This window comes from Odocoileus virginianus, chromosome 21, assembly GCF_023699985.2.
Source record: "Odocoileus virginianus isolate 20LAN1187 ecotype Illinois chromosome 21, Ovbor_1.2, whole genome shotgun sequence".
Lineage (NCBI taxonomy): Eukaryota > Metazoa > Chordata > Mammalia > Artiodactyla > Cervidae > Odocoileus > Odocoileus virginianus.
This window is the reverse complement of record NC_069694.1, coordinates 19,544,040-19,569,640: the sequence shown is the minus strand read 5'-3', so window position 1 is coordinate 19,569,640 and position 25,601 is coordinate 19,544,040. Positions and strand designations below refer to the sequence as shown.

At 43.8% G+C, this 25,601-nt stretch overlaps 1 protein-coding gene across 4 annotated transcripts in view; it reads right to left on the bottom strand.

The window, feature by feature from the left end:
- Positions 1–25,601, bottom strand: part of SEL1L3 (SEL1L family member 3) — a 108,387-nt gene that overhangs the window by 43,596 nt on the left and 39,190 nt on the right. For 3 of the 4 annotated variants that reach the window (XM_020897616.2, XM_070452072.1, XM_070452073.1), the window contains exons 7-11: positions 20,289–20,421; positions 18,283–18,415; positions 16,427–16,567; positions 4,426–4,637; positions 2,666–2,845 (exon numbers count right to left, since the gene is read on the bottom strand). In XM_020897616.2, the coding sequence (XP_020753275.2) occupies positions 2,666–2,845; positions 4,426–4,637; positions 16,427–16,567; positions 18,283–18,415; positions 20,289–20,421 (799 nt within the window). The remainder of the gene's footprint in view (positions 1–2,665; positions 2,846–4,425; positions 4,638–16,426; positions 16,568–18,282; positions 18,416–20,288; positions 20,422–25,601) is intronic. The other variant, XM_070452071.1, reaches the window with a different exon arrangement.

The following is a 25,601-nucleotide window of genomic DNA, read 5'->3' as shown; positions in this document are numbered from 1 at the left end:
ATAGGAACTCATTTGTGATTAAGCCACAAAAACAAACCAAAAAACAACTAGCATCTTCTTTCTCTTTGACCTGAAGTAGAGTCCCCCTAAATCATATAGAAGTGACATGAAAAGAGATTACTAATATAGAAGTGATGGGAACCATAAGTTACATAAAAAATGAAACAAGAATCAAGAAAGAAGTTACTGATGGATGTTTGGTTTGTTAATTAGAGGTCTGGCTTTCCAGATCTCTTCATTTTTTATGTGATGTGTGTGGGTGTGCTCGGTCATGTCTGACTTTCTGTGGCCCAATGGACTGTGGCCTGCCAGGCTCCTCTGTCCACGGAGTTTTCCAGGCAAGGATCCTGGAGTGGGCTGCCATTTCCTTCTCCAGGGAATCTTCCCAACCCAGGGATCGAACCCTTGTCCCCTGTGTCTCTTGCATCAGCAGGAGGATCCTTTACCATGCTGCACCTGAGAAGCCCCTTGTCATGTGCTGCTGGTGAATTAATAGATCTCTCAACAAAAGGGTATTTAAATCAACGTATGACACCTGCTAAAATTCTCAAGAAGCCATTAATTACACACTCTTAAGAAAATGAGCTATGATACAACTAACTGTATAATTCGTATCTGTGATTCTTAATCATACGACTTTCCAGCTGCAAGATGGATCTTCTCTATTCATCTTCCCTGGTTCTGACCAATTAAACATTTTCTTTCATAATCATAACACTTCATGGGCCAAATCTTCAAAAGAAAAGGAGCTTGTTAGCAACATACCATCTCCCCTTGCTCATTTATGCTGCATTAGAATTCCTAAAAGTATATACGTACAGGACATTATTAACACATTCAAGCTTAGCAGAACAATAACAATATTATTTGGTGGTCTAATTTTTTTATGCATGTGTTTCCAGAATAATTCTTTAAAAACTTTATAAATGAATAACTTTAAAAATTCCTGTCAAACTGAGGTCAAATTTTGCCCATAGCCTATGTATGCTGAGAGAATATAGATGATAATGATGAGTGTGTAAGTTTATTCAGGAGAAATCATTATCTTCTAAAGGAATTAGAATGTCTATACAGATAGCCTTTGGGTACTTTATAGCTTGATTCATGTTTAATGTTCACTGACAACATGTATCTTTGAGTCATTTATTTCATAACTGTACAGAGGCCACTGTAGGTTTCTTTTCCGGAAACCATTCATTCCCAATCATCAAAGCACACGTTTTCTGCACTAGGGGTTTCTAAATGTGATGCAGGAGCAGCACGGGGAACAGTAAGTGGTCTTGTTCCCAGTTAGCCTGCTCTGTCTAAGATTCCACAAGCTTGACCCATCCCCCAGGCTCACCAAGCATAAGGTGAAAATCAAGAGCTTATGGCTTCAACCAGAGCCAAATCTGACCATGCAGCAACCTACTGTCCTTGGTTGCACAAACTCAGGCACCCCAGTGGTTTATATACTATCTTTGGCAGAAGCTGAGTAGCTGAAATAGTGACTATAAAATCAGAGCTTAAAATATTTACTATCTGGCCTTATACGGAAAAACATTGTCAACTCCTGGTACAGTCTACTTGCAATTCTCACTTAACTAGCTCAAGTGCTATGAAAAATACAAGCCAAGAGGTCAACCACATCACAATTTACTCCTGCTGGATGCAAATCTACATCATTTAAAGGCAGCTTTCTTTTTATTCTTATACTGTCACCTTTCCTTGGGCTTCCCCGGTGGCACTAGTGGTAAAGAACCTGCCTGCCAATGCAGGAGATGTCAAGAGACATGGGTTTGATCCCTGGATTGAGAAGATCCCCTGGAGGAGGGCATGGCAACCCACTGCAATACTCTTGCCTGGAGAATCCCATGGACAGAGGAGCCTGGCGGGCTATAGTCCATAAGGTCGCAAAGAGTCAGACATGACTGAATAGACAGTGCATGCATGCATCATCTTTAGCCTTTTATTCATGGTTCCTGAAACAAACCATCAGTTGGTCCAGTGTAACACATCATGTTTAGAAGGCAGATATTAGCCACTGATTTCTTTGCCTAATGAGTAAAAAAGATATGTGAGCCTGCAAAATGAGAGGCTGGAGTCAGTGCCCCTCATCCAGTCCTTAATCCGGGATGGACTGCCAGTCACCTGCAGCCCTGTGGCTCATGTGATGGGCAGACGCTTCTCGAGGTGCTGGGCAGCAGGAACATAGGATGGGATGAAGTTTTCTTATATGTAGACTCTGCAACCCTGCTGCTTGTGATGTGTTGACAGCAGCCCTTGGCTTACTGCTCCCGCTTAATTTGACTCAGTCTCCCCTGACATCTCCAGATCCTGCCAAGTCACATGATTTTGGAACAAAGACAAAATGTCTCTGTCTCTGGTACACAGCATTTTCAAAATCAAAGTCTGTCCAGGGCTGTATCTCCCCTCCCCATACCAGTCTTCCCACTCATGAAAAACTCTTCATACACAGATGTAGGATGGTCCCTGCGTTCAGTCTGAGAGCACAGTGAGGAAATATGAATTAGAGAATATACGAGGGCTTCTCTCTGCATGCGATTATGCTTGCACTCTGAAGGCCAGTGAATAAACCAGCCACAGAGGCAGACACTTTATAAAATTGTTCAGAAAGCCCTAGTAAGCAGGGCCATAACCACTCCCACCCATTTCTCTCTCGTACCTGATCTCCTTGTAGCGTGTGCTGGTCAAGGGGTGTCTTGGTGGCGATGTTGCTGTAGTAGGCATAGGACAACTCCCAGTCCAGGGGGTAGTTATCAATACCCTGGTAATGTTTGTACCCAAGATTCATCGAAGACAGTCTCTCACTGCCCTGACCTCCAACCAAACTATACAACATGCCCTGTTAGGAAGAAACAGACAATGTTCACAAGATTACAGAAAAGGGCGGTAAAATTCTAACATAGGAAGGTCATCTGGACCCACCCCTATAATATGAGCTTAGGCATGCTGGAAACAAGTTAATACGCCTTTTAAAAAAACTTTAGACAGGACTTCCCTGGTGGTCCAGTGGTTAAGACTCTGTACTCCCAATGCAGGGAGCCCAATGTATGGGCTCTGTCTCTGGTTGGGGAACTAAGATCCTGCATGCCACACTGTGTGGTCAAAAAACAAAACAAAAAAAAAACATGAAAAAGTCATAAGAGCTTTCTTGTGATTATCTGTCCTCAATGTCTAATAGCTGAAAATTCCTTTGTTCTTCTCTCAGTGAAGACGGGGTCTTCCCCTGACTTATCTCACAGCATCTCTTCGGGTATCCGCCAACTGTTCTAAGGATGCTGGCCCACTTCAGCTACATCATCTATGGTCAGATGATCTGAATGATGGGCCACGTTCCAACCTCACATTCTCAGAATGTCAGTGCTGGGAAGGGTCCTTAGAGATCGACTGGTCCAACCACCTCATTTGAGAATTGAGGAAATAGAGGCTCAGAGAGTTGAAGTCATATATCTTTGGTCAACCAGCCGTTTTGTGGCAGAAACAGGGCTCAAGTCTCCTACTCTATTCCACCTCGGAGGTTACTGCCCCGGGGACTTAGGAAAGCACGCCATCAGTCATGAGCTGTTCAGCCAGGACACGACTGAAGCGACTTAGCAGCAGCAGCAGCTACAGCCAGACACACACACAGAGAAATCAAGTGAAAGGAATATGGAGCCACCTCGGAGGGTCTAAACTGTCTGAGTCTCTTCAAATCCAGGTTAAACAATCCGGGGTGCAAATACAAAAACTATGTGATCAGGGATTATTTAGCAGCACTTATAAAAAGGCAATTCCAGATGTTAAGCAAGTTGCATAAGAAATTTGGATTCAACACCATAAACAAAACAGTCTAGTATGACTTTTGTTTTAACGGTGTGCAATTAGCTCAGTCGTGTCTGAATCTTTGCCACCCCATAGACTGTAGCCTTCCAGGCTCCTCTGTCCATGGAATTCTCCAGGCAAGAATACTGGAGTGGATGCCTTTCCCTTCTCCTGTTTTAATGGTAGAAGCCTGAATGTGACAATCCTTTGCTTAGAGGTCTAAATGATTCCGCTAAGCTAAAAAGTCATATGGGATGACGGGCCCACAGCTAGAATAGTTACAAGAACTGGGTAACAACAATAACAACAACAACAAAGAATTGGGTATGAAGCACCTGTTCTTGAAGGATTAGGATTTTGATAAGCCCTGCACAAACTATTCCTTAGTATACCAATCGTATCCCCATGCTGTGTCCAGAAATGGATAAAGTGCACTTTTTCACTCACCGCCAGCAGGGGATTCTGTATTTAACACAGCCCCAAGCTGTTTTTCTTGAGTGTCAAGATTTTAAAGGACTCCGGGGAGCATGAATATGTCCAGTTCTACCTGGGGCACAAAGGCCCCACTCTGCAAATACCATCTAGGTGACGGATATTCCTGGGACACATGAAATACTCTACCTGCAGCTGATCCCGAGGTACAGTTAATCCAGTTTCATAAAAGACTGCGAGGTAGTAGGATGCTTTATGGTATCCACAGCAGCTGGCATCCATCAGAAAAGGGATGATGGAGCTAATTTGGTGAAGGCCATCAACACTGGAGAGTCTCTTTAGAGCCTTCTCGAATATCCGCCCACCGAAGTCTAATACAGATTCATTTTGGTTCCGTGGCACTGTAAATAACACAATTCGCAGCACACACAATTAACTACCATGGGATCGACATGGCTTTAAAAAGAACTGGGAAGAGCCAATTAAATCACCTGAGTTATTAATATTGCTGGTCCTGCAGTGCCTTGAAATATACCACCTTCCGGGGAAGTAAATCAAACCTGTTGGGGATGCCAGGGTGTCATTCTGTAAATAGCTTTTCCTTTAGCACTAGATGACAGTCTAGTATCCTGGGGGAAAAGATGTGCTTTCTATAGCTGAGAGAATGCCTCAAGAGAATCATCTACTCAGTGTAACGCACACCAAGTTAGGACCTCCAAAACCGCCAGAGAGATTTTTTTTTCCCCTCTAAGACTCTGAAGGAAAGTGTGTTTTATCTCAGAAATAGATCCTAGGTGCTGCTGTAAAAAGTTGAGCACAAGAACCTTATTTTGAGATCCCTTCTTATCATCTTTTGCCTCCGGTTTTCCTTGTGGGTTTCTAAATACAACAAAAAGGACGTCAGCTTTTATTGAAGGCTTATGAAATGCCCAATACTGGGTTGAGTGCTTTATGCAAATTATGTCATGTAATCCAAACAATTTTAGGAGGTAGGTACTATTATTAGGGTCTTAATTTTTCAGATGAGGAGGCTGAAGTCTGGAGAAGTCAACTAACTTGTCTAAAGTTAAAAAGCTGGCAAGTGGCTGAGCCAAGCCTAGAACCCAGCTTGGTAGGTCACAGAAAAAGATTCCTATTTGCTGCACACCAGCTTCTTCCTGATAGTAGGCAACCAGGTGTCTTAATAAGTACCTTACTGCCATGGATAGAGACCTCTCTATACAATTGCTTTAAACTATGGCACTTCCTTTCACCTAATCCTCCCATAAATTGATAAACTAAGTCCAAACGGGCAAGTTATAAGGCCTTATAATCTGTCACAGTCCTTTAAAGTCTATCTACATTATTCATCTCTCACTTATTAATCAGCCAGTGAATGTTTACAGTTCTACTCTGTGTATCTACTAGATGCTATGTTACAAAACGTCACATAGGATTGCACAGGTACTACTTCCATTTAAAGAGATGCAGTCAACTTATTTAAAATGAAAATTTTCTCCCCTAAGAATTACGTCCAACATTTTTCTTTGCTCTTCTTCAATCTATCCCACATTAAAATGTTACTAACACCTGCCAGGAGGCAATGGGAGACTCATTCTATCAGCACTCCATCAAAGCAATGCGGGAGACCTGGGTTCGATCCCTGGGTTGGGAAGATCCCCTGGAGAAGGGAAAGGCCACCCACTCCAGTGTTCTGGCCTGGAGAATTCCATGGACTGTATAGTCCTTGGGGTTGCAAAGAGTCAGACATGGCTGAGCGACTTTCACAAAAAATTCACAAAAGGCATGAACAGAGATAAGTTTCCACTGCTGGAAACCTCTCGCTGGAGGATTTGAGATCGGATTGAAGGGCAGTTCATTGGCAGAGGCTGATTCATTGGCAGAGGTTGATGCCTCTGTCTTAGCATCACAGAAGCCAGCGGAATCCGACAGATGAAACTGTGAGGCCCACGCCATTGATTATGAGCTGGTGCCTATCCCTTTGAGCGCATAGGGAGCTGACCGCCCCTGTCAGCGAGGCAGGTGCCTTCACTTGCTAAGCTGTGGGAATGGTACCCGCCCACCACCTCCACTCAGCGCTAAGGTAGTCCTATCTCCTGGCTCCTGAAAGTCCTCACCCTCACCCTCTTTAGTTTGTTCAGAGGCAGCACCTTGGATCAGCTTTTACCCTCTCCCTCTTAAGAGGTGAGTGCTGAAAGAACCACCTCACTGAACAAATGGACTTTGCTCATCCTTCTGTATTTTTTTTAATTCCTAAAGAATTAGCTGCTTGTTGTTAAAAAAAAAAAAGACTCAAACAAAGTAGGTTTATATAAAATAAAAAGTGCCCCCTCTTTCAGTCATTCATTAATTATAAAGGAAAACTATTGAAAGTTTGCTGTATGTACTTCTAGACTTTTCCTCAGCATAGATAACAATTCATTACACATCTATCTGCCTATATACATACATATACTTTTTTCTTTCCAAAAAGTTCCTATAGATTCAAACTCTCAACTTTTTTCCCTTATGAATATTTTTATTGAAATTAGTTTAACATTGTGTTAGTATCAGCTGTAGAACAAAATGACTCATACATATTCTTGTTCAGATTCTTTTCCATGATAGATTATTACAAGATATTGAGTCTAGTTCCCTATGCTTATCTGTCAACTTTCTTTTTTAAATTAACAGCATACCACAGATATCTGTCCACAGCAGTCAGAAGCTTATTCTTCTTCCTAAACTTTTAATAGTATTGCATTCTATAGCAGTGTTGTTTGTCCAACCAGTTCTCTATTTTTAGCCTCTTGGGTTGCTTCCAGTGGTTTGGCTATAACCAACAACATGCCAATGAACATCCTTGAACATTTTCCTCTGCTCATCTGTTGGGATGGATCTGAATAATAACACCCTTTTCCACCAGGAGTCTGGGGCTCTTCTTTTGAATTTTCTCTCTGCAGAGATGAGAGAATTCCATCCCATCCAACCATTAAACAGGGTGAGAACCTATTGCAGTGATTCAGTGTATACTGCAGCACTCAGATGGAGTTGCAAAATAAACCCTACTCCTACTTGTTCTTATATTTACTTTTAAATACATACTCATCTCCAATGCCCCTTTGTGCACACTCAGAGCAAAGCAATATTACCATTTTGTTAACGATTCATTCTGGCCTTACCTGCTTTGCCAAACACATAACTAAGATGATGAGTTTTGCCTGAGTACCCACGGACATGGGCTTTGGGGACTCAAAGGAGAGAAGAGACTCCAAACTAAATGAAGCTCCAAATGAAACACTTGCCCTGCTGACATCTGGCACAGAACCCCAGAAATCATTAGCAGGATTGTCCCAGAAGCACAGATTGCTGGAGAATAACAATCAGGAGAGAGAAACTTCACAAAGTTCAAATCCTCAGCAAATGCACACACACACACACAAATTTGCAGGCTGAAACGAAGACAGGTAGAAAAGGCTTCATTATTTCTTTTACCTATTAAAATTCTTAACTCCCCCCCAAACATTACCAATCGGTACTTTCTCTACAAAAGAATCTAGACAGTTCTCTGCCCTTGTGGATATAATAATAAAATAATAATACTGCTAAAGGAAAACTGCTCATTTTGCACGTTTTTTTAAAGTTTGCATTTCAAATGTGGCACAAAATCAAAGCTCTGATGTCACTGGTGATATTGTAAAACTGGCTATCTAAAAATACATTTAATGAGACTGTTAATTTCACCCATCTGGTTTAGCATATGCATTTTTTTTCTAGTGGGTCTGTAACTAAAAAACATGCTTTGTTTATGGAGATTAATGGGGTAATGAAAAACAAACAAACAAAATAGAAATGGAGACATTTTCCCATTTTTCTTCCTTCCTACACGAGAGGCTAAGGAAACAAAAGGCACCACCACGTTAATTAACTCTCACTCTCGTCCCAGGAGCACAGTATTGTTTATTTTGCTCTTTTCTCTTTTTTCCAGCAATACCACAAGGTCACCATTTGTGCGCTCATCATTAAAAGAGGCAAAAAGCAGAAAACAAGAAGGTAGCCGCCTACTGAAGGAGCTGAAGCCACATCTGATGGAGAATTTGGGAGAAAAAGGTAGGCTTGTTTATTCCTTGTGAGGGGAAAAAGACACATTAAGAAAGTCATTGTTGGTTTCAACCTTCCGAAAGGTATAATGTATCCAGAGAAGTTTGAAAAGGGGGAAAAAAACATGAAAGAAGAAAATATCATTTAACCAGAAAAGGAAAGGTCTTCACTAAGTTTTACTAATTTTTTTTTTAATAGCGCATCTCTCATTTGCATTTGCATTTGATGAGCCCCACAGGGGTCCTGAGACTAAAAGTGGTGGCTTATTTCTCTCTCTGAAATAAACTATTTGTACTTTTCTGTCCTGTGTAGATTTTCTGGCTTTATACATGTCGTTTCTCTTCCTCCCTCCTCTTCTCCCCACTCCCTCCTTTTTATCTCTTTCTCTGTGTGTATTTTTTTAAAACTATAATGTATACTTCCTTGAATTAAAAAAATAAGATAGGGGCCCTTTAAAGAAAAACAGCAAACATAGCTCTTAAATTCCAGAGTACCCTGGCATTGCTTAATAACACCATTGTGTTTCTACCCTTTTCATGCTCTGCATTTTAGTCTCCAAATAAACACTGCAAAAATATGAAGAGTTGGGGGGCTTCCCTGGTAGCTCAGACAGTAAGGAATCTGCCCACAAGGTGGGAGATGAGGGTTTGATCCCTGGGTTGAGAAGATCCCCTGCAGAAGGGAATGGCAACCCACTCCAGTATTCTTGCCTGGAGAATCCCATGGACAGAGGAGCCTGGTGGGCTACAGTCCGAGGGGTCGCAAAGAGTCAGACATAACTGAGAGACTAACACTTTGACTTTCAGGAACAAGCTAGAGTGAAACTAGTGCAGCCAGCACCCCTCTGCATATTGCAAAGAGGAACCTCGTCTCCTGCATTCCACTCTCTGAAGCCTGGGGCAGGAGCCAGGCAGAGTCCCGCAGGAACAATGCAGATGGCCTCAGCCCTAGGACGGGAGCCCAGCCGCAGACCTGGCGTCCCCCTGAGGACCACTGAGGACCCCCTGAGGCAGAACTCAGCCTCTCTGTAGCCACAGTCACCAGCTCTCACGGGCTCAGGATGCCCAGTCTGGCATGAAAAGAAGAGAGGGAGTCAACAGTGTTGGCCCCGGGGCACCTGTCTGGAGGGCGTGCTGGCCACTCACCTGTCTCGCTTACCTGGCCCTCCCTGCCGGGGAGTCCCCCTGCACCTAGGCCTCTGTGTCCTTCCTCGATCCTTCCTACCACAAGCAGTTCTCTGATTCAGAGCCCACACCTGGTTCTGCCTGGTTCTGCCATTCCAGCAGCCTCTTACCAGCCAGTCCCCACCATCTCTCTTCCCTGATTCCAGAACCCATTCAAAGGGTTTCTGAATTCAAAGGGTTCCATTTCGTCAAGAAAGGTGTCAGAGGAGAGTGAAAGAAGCAGCCAGCATACCTCTTCAAGGATGAAAAGGTGTGCATACTGAAATACTACCAGCCTAGCGTCAGAAACAGCTAATAGGCGACTCTATGCTCTGACAAGAGCCATTTTCCCAGAGAATTGGAGCTTCCCCAGGAAACAGCACAGAGGCTGGCCAATTAGAATGGTCCCCCTGAAGTCTTGAACGTGGGGTCTCGGTCGGATGTCCCCCAGAGCCTAGACTTCAAGACAGAGTGGCACAGCAGCATTCCCGGACCACACGAGGAAATGAGGATGCAGAGCAGGGGCCCAGGAACGCCGGGAGGCGGGGAGGTTGGCTGCTACATCTGTATGCATCGCAGCTGGGTGCCCCAGGAGCACTGCCATCTCTAACTCAAAGGCATGCTGAGTCCTGGGCTGCTTCAGAGCGGGAACTACCAGTGCGGACAGCTGCATTTTCCATCAGGTTAGCACATCAGCTGTCACCATGTAAGAAGACTCCCACCTCCGCACCCCCTGGCACCTGGCAGACAGTAGTGTGTGGGTCGGTCTACATTTCTCATCACGGTCGCCCCAGGGCCCAGCGCCATGTTTGGAGGTTCTCAGGACATGGGTGCCAAGTTGGGTCTGCCTGAACCTTCGGGCAGTTTCATATCCAGGCACCTGTAATACCTCAGCAACGAGGTTACAGATATACGGAGGCGAGAACCCTGAGGGCTGTATTTCAGGTATTCTTTTGTAATGCGGGTGCATATTCTAAGAAGGATTCTGGTCTACTTTTGCTAACAGGCAAGAGTTGGGAGACATCATTCTGCCTGACCTGGGAAACAGGACAGTGTTTTCAGAGCCAGAATGTCACCTCCTGAGGGAGAAGCAGACTAAAAATGTGTGAGAGACAACAGAAAAATGTAGAGAAAAGGCAAATAGGCCATAGACTCCATCAGCCTGGATTGCTATAATGGCTTGGCTTTGAACTGGCATCTCCTGGAAGTCAAACTCCCTGTTCTCTCACACACCCAAAAGATGTTTTTAGTACTTATAGTGAGATCACTTATTAATTTGGAGTATGTTTAGTGACTCAACAAATACTGAGGGTCTTCAAAGAAAGCCTAGATTTGAAGACATCTGAGCGCTGCTGTGGAACTAGACAGGCAAGTCAATATTGTAACTTGGTAAGATGGGTACTGATAAGGGGACACCTACACAGTGGAAAGGAGGGTGGGGGAGAGCTGACTGCCTCAGGGGACAGGAAGGATGATGTGAAGAGGCTGTTGGACTTGGAACTCGAAGGCTTCTTGCAAGGCAGACAAGCTGAGGAGCACAGTTGGCTGAGATGTGTTTTTTTGTGGGGAGTGGCGCAGAAATGCACTCTATCAGGTCATATGGAAGAAGGCCTGGTAACTCAGCAGCTAACCTATGTCCAGCATTATTGCAGACACTGTGAAGTAATTGGAAGTGTCAGTGGGATACTGACACCTCTTGCATCACCCTGGACAAGCTTGCAGTCAAGCAAGTGATGGAGACACACAGAGGACCAAGGACGTGTGTCTCAAGGCAGATGAGATGAGCTTTACGCAGGCAACTCAGTCTCTTAGGTCCGTAAGTTACCTATCTGTCCATGAATCTCTTTCATAGACACTGTCACTTTATGAGAGTATTGCATTCTTCGTTCCTATGAAACTAGACTTACCCTAGCAAATAAATTACAAATTATACCTCACACCTCTGAAAATGGCTACCATCAAAACCCCAGAGAATCACAAGTGTTGGTGAGAATGTGGAGAAATTGGAACCCTCATACACTGTTGACAGGAATGTAAGATGGTGCAGCCTGTATGGAAAACAGAATAATGGTTCCTCAAGAGATTAAATGTAAAATCATCATATGATCCAGCAAGCCCACCTCTCAGTATACAGCCTAAAGAATTGAAAGCCAAGTCCTCAAGAGATACTTGTACACTACTTTCAAAGCAGCACTATTCAAAATAGTGCACTTGGGGTGGGGGAGGCAACTCAAGTGTCCATCCACAGATGAATGAATAAACAAAATGTGATCTAGACATGCAATAGAATATTATTCAGCCTTAAACAGGAAGGATATTCTGACAGAGGCTACAGCATGGGCAAACCTTGAGGACTTTATGTTAAGTGAGATAAGCCAGTCACACAAGAACAAATACTGTATGATTCCACTCATATGTGGTCTCTCGAAGGATCAAATGCATAGGCAAAGAAAGTAGAATGTGGCCACCAGGGGGCGGCGTGGGGAATTGTGGTCTAAAGGAGGATACTAGTGGTGGTAGTCAGGCTCAGTCACGTCTGCCTCTTTGCGAACCCATGGACTGTAGCCCGACAGTCCTTTGTCCATGGAATTCTCCAGACAACAGCACTGGAGTGGGTTGCCATTCCCTTCTCCAGGGGAATCTTCCTAACCCAGGGATCAAACCCGAGTGTCCTGCATTGCAGGCAGATTCTTTACCATCTGAGCTACCAGGGAAATCCCTCTAAATGAGTACAGAGTTTCAGTTTTGCAAGATGAGAAAGTTCTAGAATCTTTTGTGCAGCAATGTGAACATACTTAACACTACTGATGGTGGTGGCGGTTTAGTCACTAAGTCGTGTCCGACTCTTGTGACCCTACCGGACTGTAGCCCTCCAGGCTCCTCTGTCCATGGGATTCTCCAGGCAAGAATACTGGAGTGGGTTGCCATTTCCTTCTCCAGGGGATCTTCCCAACCCAGGGATCGAACCTGGATCTCCTGCATTGCAGGCAGATTCTCTACCAACTTAGCTACGAGGGAAGCCCTTACACTTATAAAGGGTGACGATGTGGAATTTTAAATTATGTGCATTTTACCACAAAAATTTTTTAAATTACAGTCCTTAAAGAGTGATAGTGTAAATACTTGATTTTCTCTTCTGTAGTAGAAAAGTAGAGCTCAATCTTTTGGGAACAACTAGGAGGTGGTGACCAGGCCTGAGCTCCCCGGGCAGAAAGCAGAGGACACTCCAACTGATTGTGAGGAAGCACAATCAGCTCTGTACCCCATGCACTGTTCCCACGGCTCCTTTGAAGCGATGATCCATCTAAAACCACATGATGCCAGTGCGGGGGGATACACTCACATCTGAAGTGTGCACGTACAACAGCCTGGCAGTGCAGCTGGCGGTGTGTGTGAGGCGATGCTGCCAAGAAAGTGGTGAGTCTGTCACAAAGAACGAGAAATTGCAAGCCATTGTCTGTTGCTGTCATATGTATTTTTTAATGCCAGGAAAAAAATAATTCCACCAATTAATTCTATTCGTGGGAACTATGGGAGCTGATGTTTTTCTTTGCATTTAACATAAGTCACTCTCACTCAAAACATGGCCCCATCTTTGTTCTACCCTGGCTCATGGGGGCCACTTGGTCAGTACTTGTCCAGGGAATGAATGAATGGAAGGTTGTGATACAAGTGACTTAAGTTATTTCCACAGTTGCATTCCTTTATCTGTGCTACTGCACCTACTCCGTTCCTACATCAAGAATTTTGAGCAGCCAACATCTGATCCTTGAGTCTGTTTCTGTAGCTTATCTCAGATACGAGAAATGTAATCTGATGAGGATATTCTAGAAAAGTCTATTAGTCAACAGGATGAAACAGCTCAGGTTGACAGCAGAAAACACGATGCAAACACAGTTCCTATTGACTAGAGTTATCCAAAGCACTCCAAAGCCAGCTAGACACCCAGCGCAGGATAAAATTGGAAGAAAAGGCATGTGAGGAAGTGGGAAGAGAAACATAGTCACACCAGTCTGACTACTCTTCTTTCTATAGGGCCAGAGTAAAGATGTGTAAGTAATCTTTAATTATCTTTTTTTTACCCTCAACTTACAAAATCAAATTACCTTCATTGTCTCAGGATTGTTAGAAACTGGGCATAATGTGTGACACCAGTCTCTCTCTAGGATTAGGCAGGCAGAATATCTGGTTAACTATGATTGCCCCAAGTAAGGGCAATGTGCCAGGCAGAGATGAATTTTAATGAGGAGTGCAGGCCCTACCTCTGCAGAAAGCTCCCAGTTCCCACAGATGGGACAACATAAACTAGACACACATGGGCTGACAGAACGGGGGTCTGAGGTTGGTTCTGGAGACTTGCCTACGCTGTCTGCCCCCATCCCTGTCCCACCTGCTCCTGGGCCTCAGGAAGTGGCAGGGAGAGGCGGGATGCAGGTGGCCCCGTGCCTGGGGAGGCGGAGGCCCCTCAGGGTAAGTTCATTGCTGCTGATGTATGGAGACTTGGCACCAGCGGGACTCACCTGGCTGGCTGGGCACCAGCAGTGAGCCTCGAAGCAGCAAACCCAGCTCTGCGCCCCCTCTCCCCCCAGGGATGGGGCAGCTGCGTGTGTTTCTCTGCTGCCATGTGACAGCCCCCCAGCACCACAGCCCATCAAGTCTCAAGGTTCGGGGGCTCATGATTTGAGTTTTTAATGAGCTCCCTTTCTAGGCCTCCACGGAGAATAAAATCATTCCACATTCTTTAAACGAAACTTCTGAGCTGTAAAAATAACACAAAAACATTCTTTATTGAGAGTATTTGCTTTAAAAAGAATGTTTTGTGAAAAATGATTCATTCCTGCTCCCAATCAGCAAAACTATATTTAAACATATCCGAAATCTCATGAGACTAGTTTTCAGGTGGATGTTGTCTTTGCCTGTTTAGCCTACACCTTCCAACGTGTTTCTCCTTCTTCTGTTCACCCAACTTCGGGGGCAACGCCACCATCTCCCAGAAGACCCATGAAGACCGGGTAATAACAGATTAACATGCACACAACAGCAGTGATTCTCAACTGGGGGCAGCTTGGCCTCCTGGGGGACACGTGGCAACGTCTAGAGACATTTTTGGTTGTTACACTGGGGGCGGGGGCATGGGAGGAGACAGAGAGCCGCTGGTATCTAGTGGGTGGAGATCAGAAATGCAGCTAATCATCCTACAAAGCACAGGACAGACCCTTCACAACAAAGAATTATCCAGTCCTGAACGTCAGCAGGGCCAAGATTGAGAAATGCTGTTTACATAGCATTTACTAAGTGCCAATACCCTAAGTATAAATTCATTGAAACCAACACTAGGGGAGACAGACTCCTGTTTGTCATCCCCATTTTGCAGATGAGGAAACTTAAGTCTCAGAGAAATAAAGTGGCTTGCCTAAGATCACACAGCTAGTAAGTACTAAGTTAAAATTGGAACCAGGGGCTTCCCTGGTGGCTCAGTAGTAAGGAATCCACCTGACAATGCAGGAGACATGGGTTTGATCCCTGATCTGGGAAGATTCCACAAGCCTTGGAGCAACTTAGCCTACGCACCACACCTAGTGAAGCCTGTGTGCTCCAGAGCCCATGCTCCGCAGAAGGAGAAGCCACTGCTAAGGGGAAGCCTGCACACTGCATCTAGAGAGCAGCCCCCAATCACCACCACTAGAGCAAAGCTTGTGCAGCAGTGAAGACCCAGCACAGCTGAAAATAAACATTAATAAATAAAATCAGGAGAAAATCAATCCCAGTGTCACTTCCTCCAGGAAGCCTACCCTGAATACCCTAGACTTCTAAGTAGAACTGACCACTCCCTTTGTGCAGTTGTCAATTACTCCCATAGCTTTTATTTTTTTAAATATATGACGATTTTTCTTTGCTTTCAAGTCTGTCCCTCACAGGCAGAAACCCTGAATTATTTTATTTAACTCTGCAGTCTAGCTGAGTAACTGAGCAGCCACTCAGCAGATATCAAATGAGCCAAAGATGAAATATCTTTTATGGTTTGAATTCTTTCAAGATGGGGTGAGGGTGAGTCACTATCTGCAAAGAGAATCTATTCCACTGGACGCTCCCATTTTTAGAAAGTTCTTAAGCGAAGCAGAAATCAGTTTCTGCATTGCCTTGACTCAAGGGTCTGATCGGATGCCCAGGAACACCACAGGCTCTCAGGAGTCACTAAAATAGTTCTCATCACCCTCCTTATCATTTCCTTCCCCAGGCTGCACACCTCCGGCTTCTCTTCTCTTCCCGACAGACACTGTTTCCAGATCCCTCAGAGTCTAACAGTGTGTGCTTAATTACAATGCAAACCATAATGGCAATGGACCTAAGCTGGCCACATGTGGGAAATATACACAGACTCCTGAAATGCCTCTTGCAAATACTTCAAGTCAGGGGTGAGATCCATGACGGAGGCAGACAGGAAGTGCTCACCTAGAGCAGGAGGGGCTGCAGATGGACAAAACCCGTCTGTGCCAACCACTCACCTCTGAGCTCACTGCCACTCAGGAACTGAGGCCCAGCATCGCTAGATCTTTGGATATTTTGACAAAGCTAGAAATTTGTATTTTTATATGTTTTTAGACACTGCTCACTAATTTTTTTAAAAACTGACAACAATGTGTATGCCAGAGCAACCACATTTGGGGGTCAGGTCTGGCTGTTGGCTGTTTGCTTTTGGCCTTGGCTTTGCATAAAGACTTGCTCAAGTGATTCCTAAATTTAAGTTTTTCTAGTTAGTGTCACAAACGTGCACAGGTATATCGAGAGTGGTGGACATACAAGGGCAGAATTTAAATTTGAAATTAAGCTAGAACACTAGTGTTAAAAATAACTTCAAGGCATAAATCGCTAAAGAAGGTGAGGGAAAGCAGAAAAACAGAGACCTTTCTAACCCATGTCCAAACACAAGGCATGGACTCAATTACCTGTCACCAAACTCAGCTCCAACAAAGCATGGAACAAGCTTCGATGCTTGGCTCTCAGCTCTTTCTCCCAGGGGAAGGCTCTGCACGTCGAGGGCCGCCCATATCTGCGTTTTAGGTCCAGGTAGGAATTTCGGAGGTTGCCTACAGAAAAGGGAAGCCCCAGGTACTGTTAGAGGGAAGGGCTTGCCTCCCTAAATCCCTTCCTCTAAGATGAACCAGAAATAAGGCGTCAGACTTAAGCTTCCTGGACGTTGGTTTGGATACATCAGGGATTTTAAATTGGCTACGATGCCTCTGCCTCGAGGTCACAAATTCAAAGCCTCGTCCAAGGGAAATGTGCCAAAGTTGCTGATAGCTGTTGAATAATTCTACAGAATCAGCAGCTGGCCTCAGACAGGTCCCCAAGAGGCCAATATCTAGGCTATTTTGTTGGCAGTGTGAGCCTAGGAGCAAAGCCCAGGGACCCCAGGGAATCGAGGCAGCAGAAGACGTTAGAAAAGTCCTCCCAATGCCGCCACACAGATCAGCATGCGAGACCCGGCCTTCTGACTCCGGGTATCTCTCCTGAAATTACATCAGCTATCAAAATCAGTTTCTTTCCTGTTTGGGATATTACTATTCTATATATCTTCCCCCTCTTCTGACAGCATCATATTTTCTGGATGATTCAGCGGTGAAAGCGGCAGCTGGGGGACTAGTATAGCCTATTCTTAAATTAAATTGCAGAAGTGCTGCCTTTCCACACTTACCTATCATCATCCCTAATCACTTCCCAGGACCATTTTATGTGAACCCTATCAGAATGGGGTATTGTGCAAGAGGCATCTATCCCTCCATGGCCTGAAATGGGAAGTTCAGCTGTGGGGATGGTGCGATATCTTGGCGGGACTGAAATACTCAATTTGCTTTTGCTGATGGCAAAGGTCCCACAGGAATTTCTCTTTCAGAAGGAACATATGTGACTAACTCTAGTGCCACCATACTATGCAAGAAGATCTATAGCCAGAGAAATTTGTAAGTGCTAGGTCCAAGCTGGAACGTTGGAAGACGAGATGAGTTTTATAACAGGTACACCCTCCATATGAATGAAAGGATGTCCATGCAAATATGGGCAGGCATGAAATCACTCTATTTGAAATTCATTCCTTCTGTTGAAAAATTACCAATGTCTTCCAGAATGAGTCAATTTCAAGGATTTAAAAAAATTAAACCCAGCCCCTAACAACAAAGCCATTGTTCAACATTTCTGAAAGCTAATATTCAGATATTAATGGCCCAAGACAAAAGTGCACCGATGGGGAAACATTTCTAATGATTAATTTATTTTTCAATTCATTTTTATTTTCTTAGACTGGCCTAAGATCGCATTATGGATGGGAATAATACAATTTGAGGCTCAAAACACTCTCATTTATATTCTTAAACTAAATTACAGCTGCTTGAAGCTATGAGGCAGCCTTGGGTTCCTGCTGAGTGTTGGTCCTGTTGGGATCTAGGTAGAAAGTACACTTTCATTTGCATCAATCTATGTGAGGTCATACTTGTCCCCACTGATCAAGTCACATGTGTTCTATTTCAGCCTGCTGAGGAAGAAGCCTTCTCAAGCTCAGATGGTGAAGAATCCACCTGTAATGAGGAAGACCTGGGTTCGATCCCTGGATCAGGAAGATACCCTGGAGAAGGGAATGGCAACCCACTCCAATATTCTTGCCTGGAGAATCCCTGGCAGGCCCCAATCCATAGGGTCGAAAAAAGTCAGACATGACTGAGTGACTAACACACTCACAGAAAGAACCCAAACATGTTGATACAAATGCCCAGAGCTAAAACTTGCTCTCCTTAAGTTCAACACTTACATGCTTCTTGCCTCCTGTCGCCCTGCTGCACCGTGGATGTGTACACAGACACTATTTCTTGAACTTCTGCACACCTTTCGTAATATAACTTGATTTGTTCAGAAAGTTGCTTCTCAAGGAGGGGATTGAAAATCTACAAGAGGGCAAGAAAACGTAAGGAACAACTGTCATCAAACGCCCATGGATACCTATGCTGGATTTCCTTCTCCCAGTGATAGCCCCAAGTTGGCTTGTTTGTACACAGATCGTCCTCTCTGGATTCTCTAAAGGGTGCTACCAGGAATTGAAGGGCATGCCAGCTCTGATCGCTTCCCTCTAGCTTCTTTTTTGTAGCATCTTCTCGTCTGCAGAGCTTCTTAAATGTTAGGATTTCCCAGAGACCAGATCTCCAGGCTCTCTTCTTCCCCACTGCTGCATTCTGTCCCCAGAGATCACATTCATCTCCCCAGAGTTCCCAAAGGTCACCAAGTCTAACCGTGATGCACCTATTCCCTGGCAGCCCTCCTCTCCTCTTCTTCAGCTTGTAAGGCTCCTGCTCAACTTCTAAGAGTTAGATCCAAGGTCATCACTTCAGGGCTGCCTCCCTAGCAGCCCACCCACTTCACACGAGTACCCAAGCAGATGAGCCTGTCTCAGCACTCCCAGTGTGTTCATGTCTAAATGAAAGCATAGACCCCATTCTTTCATGACTTAACTGTTTAAGACCCAGGCAGGGAGCTCCTCAAGACCAGAGGTCTTATCTCAACTCAGTGGTTTTCAAAATGCAAAATGCAGGTTGTGACCCATTATCGGAGGGTCATGACATTATTTCAGTGGTTTGTAACCAGCAGTGATTTTGTTTTTTATGAAGCAGAACACAAAATATCAGAATACACTGAACATAACAAGGGCCTGTGTTCTTAGTAAAATTCTTCTTTCAGTTTTGTGTTTATACATTTATGTGTATGTACGTACATGCATATATATATGTATATATATATATAATATATATAGGTACTGTATATGTATGAATATGTACTGCTTATGCTTTTAAAACAGATTTTTTTAAATTATAGATCACCTTCAAAAAAAAGTTTGAAATTCACCAACTTAATTCATCTTGGATGCCTCAGCATCTTGCATAGAGCCTGGCATATAGTAGGTGATTAATAAGTACTGGTTGCACAAATGAACAAATGAATTTCACTTTTTTTCCTCTTCTAGAGATTTCTCAGCAGGGGCTCTAAGATGACCCACGGGCGATAAGGTGCCCCATTTTTCCTAACTGATTTTACCTAGTAACTCCTGATTTTCCCAGAACAAACTCCACAAGGTCATGAGAATGAAAAAAAAAAATTCCTTTTTCAGGTATTATCCAGCGATCTCCTTACCAAAGCACAAAAAGCAACCAGGGCGAAGGTTCCCATGTGGAATGGCCCTCCTCTAGCTGCTAGCCCTGCTGGGGCTGGCCTGGAGACTTGGACAATCCCATTCTATTTGTGGGTGGGTTTTGGACTTGAGAATTCAGTTCTGACTACAGGGCCCTCTATGATCTCTGCCACCGCAGTTCACCCTACCCAGTATCAGCTAAAGGCCTGTTTCTGGAGAAAGCAGTATGCAGAACCAAAAGTCTAATTTGCTAGAGTGTCTCCTCTTCTGATACTTTAAATATTAGCATATAAAAGAAGTTTTACCAAATAACTAAGCTTCTCTCCTTTCATTAGCTTAATCACTGGATAGGCAACAGCCTGATAAAAATCGACTCTATAATTAAGCTACTAGTTATTAAAACAGAGGAAGTAAATGGTTTCCATTTTATGAGTACTAAATGAACCAAACGTTAACAAAAATCTATTATTGCGTTTGCAGGGGGGAAAAGCCTCAATATTAATTATGTTTGGTGACAGAGCCGACGCGAGGCCCGGCATGGATAAATCTTTTGTTTGCACTGGACTGAGTTCCATGATCCTGAGCCACCCGCCCATCACCCACAAGCACCCGAATACGCCTTGGTCCCCAAGGCTCACCTGTGCAGGGTGCAGAGCGTGGAGGCGATAGTACTTCAGCGGTCCAAAAAACCCTTCAATGCCAGCCACGTACCTGCTCCCTCCAATAATGAAGTACCCAGAGGTGTCATTATAATGGAAATCCTCACGGAAACTAGAAAAGTACAAAGGATTAAGAGAGCTCTGGGTTTGAACAGATTTTTTTAAAGACTCTTTGATTGACCCTCCTTGACTTAAAACCCCAAATTTCCACAAACCCTTTACTCTGAATTCAAGAAGATGAGATGATGGTGGGGTCAGGCAGGCTTGAGCTAAGATCCCACCTCTGCTATTTACCAGCTGTGTGACCTTGGATCAGTTGCTTAACCTCTCTGAGATTTAGGCTTCTTGTTAGTAAAGATGATAATTCTTCTCTTACTGGGTTGGTAAAAGGATTAAGTAGATGCAAAGACAAAACATACAGCATCTATTAATAGCTAAGTGCCTTGCCCACCATAAATATTCAATGAAAGTGAAAGAAAAAGTGTTAGTCACTTAGTCATTTCTGACTCTTTGCAACCCCATGGACTGTAGCCCACCAGACTCCTCTGTCCAGGGAATTCTCCAGGCAAGAATACTGGAGTAGGTAGTCATTCCCTTCTTCAGAGAATCTTCCTGACCCAGGGATCAAATCCAGGTCTCCTGAATTGCAGGCAAATTCTTTACTGAAAACATACAGCATCTATTAGTAGCAAAGTGCCTTGCCCACCATAAATATCCAATACATGCCAACTATTGATATTGGTGAAACTGTTTAGAATCACTGGATTTATGTGCAATTGCTAATCTTAAATAGAAATATTTTACTCTAAAAGAAAAAAAGAAAATTTGTTGAGTAGACAGAAGGTGAATGTGGGAAAAATAAAAACATACCCTATTAGATAAGAACCAAAGTCAAATTCAGAGTTAGGAGAAGGAAGCCATAGCAAGGTCAAAGGACTTGGCCAAAGATAAGAGGTCAGCACAGATGACATGTTGGAAGTCTACTTTGTCTTGAAAGACTCAAAGGATCGGGAAGGAAAATGGAGGAGGAAAATGGGTTGACATGAATAAAATGCATAAAACTGTTCCTGGCAGCGTTGTTTACATCCACCAAAGACTGGAAAAGTCCAGGTGTCTGTCAGTAAGGACTAGTACCCACACCATTCAATGGGTCTTAGGCATGAGCTCTTCTATGACATAGTTTAAAAAAGAACAAAAAGCTCTGGAGAAATATCTAAAATACGCTGTTAAGTGAAAAAGATTAAAATGTTAAGAGCAGAGCAATACATATACATTTTATCCAAGAAAGAGAAGAATGGATTGTTTTGTATCTGCATTTGCAAAAACTCTGGAGAGAGAGATATAAGAAACTAATAAAAAGTATTTCCCCCTGGCATGAGGGTTAGGGGATGGAGTGGATGGGGGCAGAGACAGAAGCAAAACATCTAACTGTAGACCTTTTCTTACAGCTTTGGTTTTTCCACCATGCGCATTTACTACCAACTGAGAAAGTAAAATAGGTGTGGGTGGACAAGGTGCTATAGGAGCATATGTGAACAGCAAGGGGGGGTCAAGGCAGGCATCAGGTGAGAAGCCCGGCAGAGACGACATCTGCCAGGGAGGGCAGATGGCAGCAGAAGGGAAGGACACAGCGCGTCAGGCAGGCTGCCAGGAGCAAGGGGCCAGGGTGAAGCAGACGGGACAGAGCGGCCACCAGTGGTTGGGACAGAAGCAAGGCCACCCGGGGTCATCCCAGGAGAGAGGACGGGCGACTGTCAGCCAGAAACCCGACCCTGAGCAGGTACTCCTGGCTGGAAGGAAGACACAAAGGTGAAGAAATTGGCGCTGACAGCATCACCCTATGGCGGCCAGAGGGAACACTTAGAAACCAGCTTTCTGCAAAGGCAACTAATGTGGAAAAGAAATGCTCTATTGCCTGCTATTTCTTTTTCCAGAATCTTAGGATTGAAGGGCCCTGAGAAGATGATGGTCTCTTCTTCTTCTTCTTTTTTAAAGGCAGGACCACAAAGTTATTATGAGAGTGGTGAACTGATTCTGCTTCTTAAGACCCTTTAAAGATTTGAACATCCCAACTACCCTCATGAGGAGGTAATACCAGCACTTGATGGACATGAAGCAACACTTCTGAAGTAGAAGCTTTCATGACAGAACTCTGCTTAACCAACTCATGGCTCACCTCATGGCCCATCCCTGCAACATAATGGATACTAGCCAGCTGAGGTTACTCTCTGGAACCCTCATATTCTCATTTTTAAATGAAGACAATATTAGTACCTATCTACAGGTGGCACTAGTGGTAAAGAATGTGCCAATGCAGGAGACATAAGAGATGTGGGTTCAATGTTGGGTCAGGAAGATTCCCTGGAGGAAGGCATGGCAACCCACACCAGTATTCTTACCTGGAGAATCCCCATGGACACAGGAGCCTGGTGGGCTACGGCCCATAGGGTTGCACAGAGTCAGACACAACTGAAGTGATTTGGCATGCATGCACGCACAAGGTCACTGGGAGAAACTAGCATTTAAACAAAGCATTTATAATGATGCCTGGCACATAGTAGGCACCATAACCGTTAACTACAGTTATTATTATTAACTTAGTCCACTCTCGTACTTTTGCTGCCATTTGTTGAGGTGTATGCTTACCAAGAGTAAGATGTGAAAAAGGGACAGTCATGTCAGACTCTGGGACCCCATGAACTGTAGCCCACCAGGCCCCTCTGTCCATGGGGTTTCCCAGCCAAGAAAACCGGAGTGGGTTGCCATTTCCTCCTCCAGGGATCAAATCCTTGTCTCCTGCACTGCAAGCAGATCAAACCCTTGTCTCCTTGTTCCTGACCCAGGGACCAAACCCTTGTCTCCTGCACAGCAAGTAGACTCTTCACTGTCCAAGCCAACAGGGAAACCTCTCACTAACTTTCACTTTTTTTCGTGCTTACCAAGAATTAGATGTGTTTGTTCCCAAACCTGTTTGGTCATTGTAACCCTACAATGTAATTAAATCTTATGTAATCCCAAAAGCATGGAGAAGAAAGAGATGTTCACTCTTTAAAAATTAAGTTGAATATTTTGGGTAGACTCAGTAAAGAATGGTTACTAAAAAAGCTCTTATGGAATTAGGACAGCTGGAAAAGGCTGAGAAAAGAAACTAAAGAAATCTTGATGAATCTTGGGCTTCGATGGTTTCACAAGTGTCTTTGTTTTCTTTTCATTTGGAAGAAACAGAAATTGGGTACCATTTATGCCAGAAAGATCACAAGAAACTCCAATCAGTAGATCCATACTCAAAGGCAAAGCTGTAACTAGAAAGACTGGCAAATGAATGTACATATCCATTGCTTCAATTAAAATAAAATGCTTATGGAATATTTTTATGGATCTTTGCTTTAACTGAATTCTCAATTAATCAATAAATTGCTTTATCCCTATGGTACCAGCTTGTAATATTTTGTCATTATTATAATACAACTAATAGATCCTTTCAGTTCCATCTCCCTCCACATTTTTCTTCTGTAACATTCTCAGTGGCTGCATCAAGATTGTAAGAAATTCCTTGCACTGTGCATTGTTTGATGGTCATCAATTTTGCTGACATAAAAGCTGAGCTAGATGGTTCGAAAGCCCAAGCCTGTCCTTTCTGCACGCAAGCATCAGACACGCTGGCAAGCTATCTTTACTCTTATCTGGACATAGGAGAGTGCCCTGGTTTATTACTGTGAAGGAACCGGCAGTGGGAAAGGATTGCCTCCATCATTAAATAGGCTTCGCTCAAAATTAGGGAACAGCTTTGGCTTGAGGGTTCCATAGCAGGGGAACTTAGAGCCTCAAATGAGCCTCTTACCCCTTAAAGTAATTCTCATCTTAAGTGTCACTTCGAATATAATTGTTTAAAATCTGTCTTCCCTGCGCTAGAATTTTTAGCTCCACAAAGGCAGGGACGGATTGTATTCTTGCTCATTGTTTTATTCCCAGAATCCAGCACTGTGTCAGGCATGTGGTGAATATGTTGGATGAATGAATATATACTGGATGGAAAAATGGATGGATGAATGAATTCAACAGCAGACAGTTCTGCAATTGTCACTGCAGCTTTTCATGCAGGGCAGGACTGCACTTCTCAGCACTTAATTACCGGTCTTCCTACACCACTTTTGTAGGATAACAGCTATCATTGTGTTTACATTATGAGAACAAATAAAAGGAGGACTAAGAGACTTTCATTGGAACACCTATAAACACCTGAAATATTTGATGTGTAAAGTGTACTGACTTGGCCCATTCTGAAATCTCTCTGGTAAATGATATTTCAAAAATATCTAACCACAAGAATCCCAGGTGGACCCAAGATTAACTCTTTAGTTGTTCTATTGATGGTGGTGGTAGTGGGGGTACCCCAGGAGTATAGGATGATCAGCTGAGATGGTGGTGAGGGGCAGTCTTGGGCCTGGATCCTGCCAGTATGCCCAAGTAAGGAACCATTTCAAAGCTTTCACTGGGATGTTGAGTTGGTATGTACCTGAACATCAGTCTTGAACTCTGGAATCCTATGTGATCATACTGGTTCTGTCTTTACTTAAAATTTTGTTATTTTGTGAATGTTCCTGGTGGTCCAGTGGCTAAGACTCTGTATTCCCACCGTGGAGGGCCTGGGTTCAATCCCTGGTCAGGGAACTAGATCTCACATGTAGCAACTAAAAAGATCCCACGTGCCACAACTAAGACCCAGCACAGCCAAATAAATACTAAAGAAAAATGTGTTACTTTGTGCATCAAGGATTCTTTACATTAATCCTGATTTTTAAAACTCTGTGTTAAATTTTATTATGAAGATTGTTATGAGTTGAATTGTGCCCCCTGTAAAATGCATATGTTGAATCTGAACCCCCAGTATGGATAGGACCTTATTTGGATATATGATCATTGCAGATATATTTAGCTAAGATGAGATCGTGCTAGAATAGGGTGGACTTTAATCCGGTACGATTGGTAAACCTTAGAAAAAGTGGAAATTTGGACAAAGACAGACACACAGGGAAAATGTCATGTGAGGATTGGAGTTATGCTGCCACAAGCCAAGGAACTATTAGAAGCTGGAGAGAAGCTTAGAATAGCTCTTTCCCTAGAGCCTGCAGAGAGAGTGTGGCTCTGCCAACACCTAGATCTTGGCCCTCCAACCTCTAGAACTGAAAGGCAATAAATTTCTCTTGCTTAAAGAGGTGATGCTAGAGGTAAAGAGCCCTCCTGCCATTGCAGGAGACATAAGAGATACAGGTTCCATCCCTGGAGTGGGAA